We start from the raw sequence: 4,726 nt of genomic DNA, 5'->3' as shown, positions 1-4,726 counted from the left end.
TTATTTCTCCACCAGGGTGATTGGTTTACAGAATAAACTGCTGTCAGCAGCAGTGGAAGCTGGGACTTTACAAGAGTTTAAAAGAGGAATCAATTGTTTCCTGAAAGATAAATAGAAGGTTTAAGTTTTCACTTTTTCCCAATGGTGGTTGTGAAAGGAGAGCTTCGGAGGCTTAATTGGCTCCTTGTCATTTATATGTCATGTTAATAAGTCAATAACCTTTCTTAAATAGAGTGATCAAAACCGTACACAGTATTTCATACAATGCTTAAATAGTCACTGGTATCCAGATAATTACCTCTTTTGACTTGTAATTAGTATGTCTGTAAATACACCTTAAAATTCTTTTAGCTTTGCTACTAGCAACATTATACTACCTCAATGGCTCGAGTAGCTTATGCACTACTATGTCAAGTACTTTTCTTCAGTCATTCTGCTGAGTGGGTTCCTATCTATATTAAGTGAGTGATTCAAAGTATGACAACCCCAATCTTAAAATTACAATAACTAAAGATCATCTGCCAGATATTTGTCGAGCTAACCAACTGACTCACATTATTCCTTAGAATATCAACATCCTAATTTAATAATAACACTTCTAGCAATGTTATTATTGTAAATAAGAAAAAGCAAAGGCCCCAGCATTAATCTCTGGGGTATCTCACCATAAACAGTTTGACTGGAGACCATACAACTTTTCTTTTTCTCTTACAAACATCCTAAAATCCAACTTAATAATAGCAACTAACCTCATAATTCAATCTTAAAAGAGTTATCTTTAAAAATGTTTTTATGCTCTAAATCTCTTTTTCCTATATCCTCTTTGTCATTTCAAAATTTTAATAAATTTCATAACTTCACACTTCTCAAGATCAAAATTCATTTTACACACTCTTGCCAAATCAATGAGTCAGTGTAAGTTCTCAGAATGTAAGCATCCTATGATTGAACATTAGACAGAAAGTCAGCCACAAGGTTATACTTCCACTCACTAAAACAGGCAACAAAAGTTTTAACAAGGAATAAGTCTGAATGTGAGCTCATCTTACATTCTACAGTATTCAATTCCACAGAAAATTATTTCAAATCTTTAACTCTCTTAGTAGTCAGGTTTTTGTGTTTTAAGATCATTATTGCATTCTAAAAGCTAATTTTTGCACTTTTTTAAACTTGGTATCTTTCCTGTAGTAAATTAACTTGGAACATAACTATGTAAGTAATACTGACTTCATTCAAAATATACAAATCTCAAACACAAAAACTGGCAAAAACACTTAAATAGTTAAGTTTTAACCTATGTAAAAATTACTCAAGTTAAATTAAGCTTCTTAAATGTGTTTGCCAACAATTAAATGCATTCTAATGAAACCCAAGACTATTTTTAGGTCCAAATATGTTTGTAAAAAGGGGCCTGGTTTGGCCAAAGATCAAGCAAGTTCCTACAGGTTAAGATTCAAATAGATTCATAATCTGTATATATGTGTTAAATATTTATTTTTTTCGTTTTCACCAGGGGTGAAATTGAAAAGAGAATCTACAACAAAAGGGCCAATTGCATACTTTGATTGGCCATACCCTCTGCTGTGGACTGCACTTTCGCCTATTCAAGGCTCATCAGTACAGCTTGGATCAGCAAACCCATAACATGAGAAAACTTCTAGAATGTATATATACTAGTTAGATTTGAAAGATAAATATCCTTTTAGCTTTGAATTAAAACAGTATCCATATTATGTTTGATACGTATTTCATTTATCATAGTTATTTAACTGGAAACTGAATACATGTATAGTGTCTGCAGATGATTACTTTATAAGACTATTACACTATACAGATATGGTCAAGTAACTTGTATTGTTATGTAATACACTTTATAACACAATTACCTTATACTGGTATTGTCAAGTAACTTGTATTGTTATGTAATACACTTTATAATACAATTACATTACACTGATATTGTCAAGTAACTTGTATTGTTATGTAATACACTTTATAATACAATTACATTATACTGATATTGTCAAGTAACTTGTATTGTTATGTAATACACTTTATAATACAATTACATTATACTGATATTGTCAAGTAACTTGTATTGTTATGTAATACACTCAAAACCCCACAAATTCATAATCTGACCCATCTACCTCATCTCTAATCATTAATCAACAATATTAGTAATAAACACCAATGGCTTCTGATCAAAGCAAGCTATCTATACAGATCAAAATTAACTTAGTAAATAATGTAATCAATTTATTATGCTGGTTTGACTAGAAGTGTACGATTTCATTAAACAAAAACTTTTAATGGTTACAATGAATTGATTCACCAGTTGGATACCCTATTCGCCATAGATGTTTTCGACCGTTGTCCCAATAATGGCAATATCCCTCGTGTTACTTACAATTTTACATTTAAATCTTAATGCAGAATAATCCTCACAATAAATTATAAAACAATAAATAAATATAAAAATTGGATAATCTAACTTTAAAAGAAAGAATGAAGTATTAATTTGGTTACAAGAAACAAATAATTTGTTTGCTTCACCATTTATCAAGCACTATCATTAGTAGTACTAGTAATAACACTGATAGTAATATTATAAATAATAATAATATATCTAGGGACCAAGTTCTAAAGAAATTCGTTAGATATTTAAAAATTTGATGTAAATAATGTAGCGTGTAAAACTTAAGTGAACGAAAAACCATCAAATTGTTAATCATATACAAGGGCAAGAATTTATGCGATTAATTCAAAATATTTTATTGTCCAGATCGTTGTCATAACATAAAAGTATTAAAAATAAAACTTCATCACACCTTGTACGAATCAGTGGCAAGAATCACGTTTTCCAGCGGGTACTCGCCAGCCATTTTTATAGTTGACCGATTGGTTACAGTTACGTCTGACGTCAAATAGTAATAGCGTCTTCTAGAGTATGAAATACAAAACAATTAAATACGTTTTAAAACACAATAGAAAGAAGTTTTATTTAAAGAATAGAAAATATTCATTGCAGAATGACAATTTGGGTTCACTTTCCTAGCACAAATGGCTGCATAAAAGCTGGTACACATACATACTATTAAAATAATAATAAAAATGGGAAAACTTCACGTCTTTTCTACTTTAACAAGTTCATAGAATTCATACAGTTTACTGCCACGGGCGCAGAGCTGAGAAAGGTTTTGTTCGTTTTAGACATTGTAGGATATGTTTTGAACTAACTCCTTCCAGTTTTATGCGTTTTTGTGTGTTACATATTGTTTGTTACATAGGTAAGTGTTAAGCTATTACAGTTAGCATAAATTTCCTAAGTTGGCCGAACTTCATAAGATATTATTGGGTTTACGGTTGGAAACATCGTTAACAGCGAGGTTTCTCAACTGATGAATCATTGCATTTTAATCTTTATAAGTTTTGTTTGCTTTTCTCAGTGCAAAGCTATACAAACCTCAAAGACAGTCCTTATCGTTCATATAATTATCAAGTTTTCTCTTAAATTTACTTTCTCTACAACATCTGTAAGCAACACGTTCCAGAGGCCAACCATTCTGTTAGAAAAATATTGTTACGACATCGGGGGTCACGTGACGAGTATTCTAGAAGATTTGCGATAAACGCTAGTGTGTTACGACAGTGGAAGTCAAGTGACACTGGTAGCACGTGTTGAGAGCCTAGAAGATTCTAGAAGAGGTGGTATTATCGTATATAAGTGCGCTAGACAAAGGAGACGGCAAAGAGAGAAGGAGAGAGAGTGGGGAACCAAGGACAGCAGTTACGGTCGGTAGGAACCGAGGATAGCAGATCGGAACTATAGTTGCTGACAGGCGAAGATAGAGACGGACAATTGAGTCAAGCGCGGTAGAAAGTGAGTGAATTGTTGTGAATTATAGTGTGTGTTTATGCCAAAGTAACTGTAAAAATTATGTGTATTGCAAAATTGTATTGATGAAGAATAAACCAGTTTTATTTAAAAAAGACTTGTATCACAGAAAATTAACAAACAAACATACAGAGACGTAACAAATTGGTGTCAGAAGTGGGATAGAAAAAATAAATAAAAAAAGAAGAAGATAGAAACGAGAGGCGGCAAATCAAACTACAGCTTAGCAGATTTGATGGCAGCAATACAAGAACAGAGATTACAGCATTTGCAAGAAAACCTGCAGCTGGAACAGCAAAATAAACAAGAGAGATTACAGCAGTTGTTGAGGAAAAAGAAAAGAAACAAGAAGAGAAATTACAGCAGTTGTTGGAGGAAAAAGAAAAGAAACAAGAAGTACGAGAAAAGAAACAAGAAAAGAGATTACAGCAGTGGCAACTAGAACAATAAAGGAAACAGGAAGAAAGTCTCCAACAGTTGCAGGAAAGTCAGCAGCAACTACAGAAAAGCCAACAACAGTGACAAGAAGTACAAATAGAAAACATTAGTAAATTTAAAAGCGAATTAGATACATTAAAGGACGATTTATTGTCTTTTACACAAGGAGGATACATTAACCATCTACTTAATCAGCTCCAGACAAAGGCAAGCCCCTTCCAGACACCGCAGCTAAACCCTAGTGCAGACATCTTCAGTCCTGTTAGAAGTCACATCCCAGATATTAATGTCAGTAATAGGAGTGATCCAGTACGAAGGAAGCCACAGGAATTCGATGGGAAGGCACCATGGGAAGCATATAGAGCACAATTTGAACTACTGGTAGAAATG

At 32.8% G+C, this 4,726-nt stretch overlaps 1 protein-coding gene across 2 annotated transcripts in view; it reads right to left on the bottom strand.

Moving 5' to 3' along the window:
- The window catches only part of LOC106469485 (nicotinamide phosphoribosyltransferase-like), a 49,641-nt gene extending 46,729 nt beyond the window's left edge, over nt 1–2,912 (bottom strand). For both annotated transcript variants that reach the window (XM_022398015.1, XM_022398016.1), the window contains exon 1: nt 2,832–2,912. In XM_022398015.1, the coding sequence (XP_022253723.1) occupies nt 2,832–2,885 (54 nt within the window). In that variant the 5' untranslated portion in view covers nt 2,886–2,912. The remainder of the gene's footprint in view (nt 1–2,831) is intronic.
- Nucleotides 2,913–4,726: the final 1,814 nt, after the last annotated feature.

Source organism: Limulus polyphemus, unplaced genomic scaffold, assembly GCF_000517525.1.
Source record: "Limulus polyphemus unplaced genomic scaffold, Limulus_polyphemus-2.1.2 Scaffold3512, whole genome shotgun sequence".
Lineage (NCBI taxonomy): Eukaryota > Metazoa > Arthropoda > Merostomata > Xiphosura > Limulidae > Limulus > Limulus polyphemus.
Note: the sequence above shows the minus strand (reverse complement) of the source record. Positions and strands in the feature narration are given on the sequence as shown.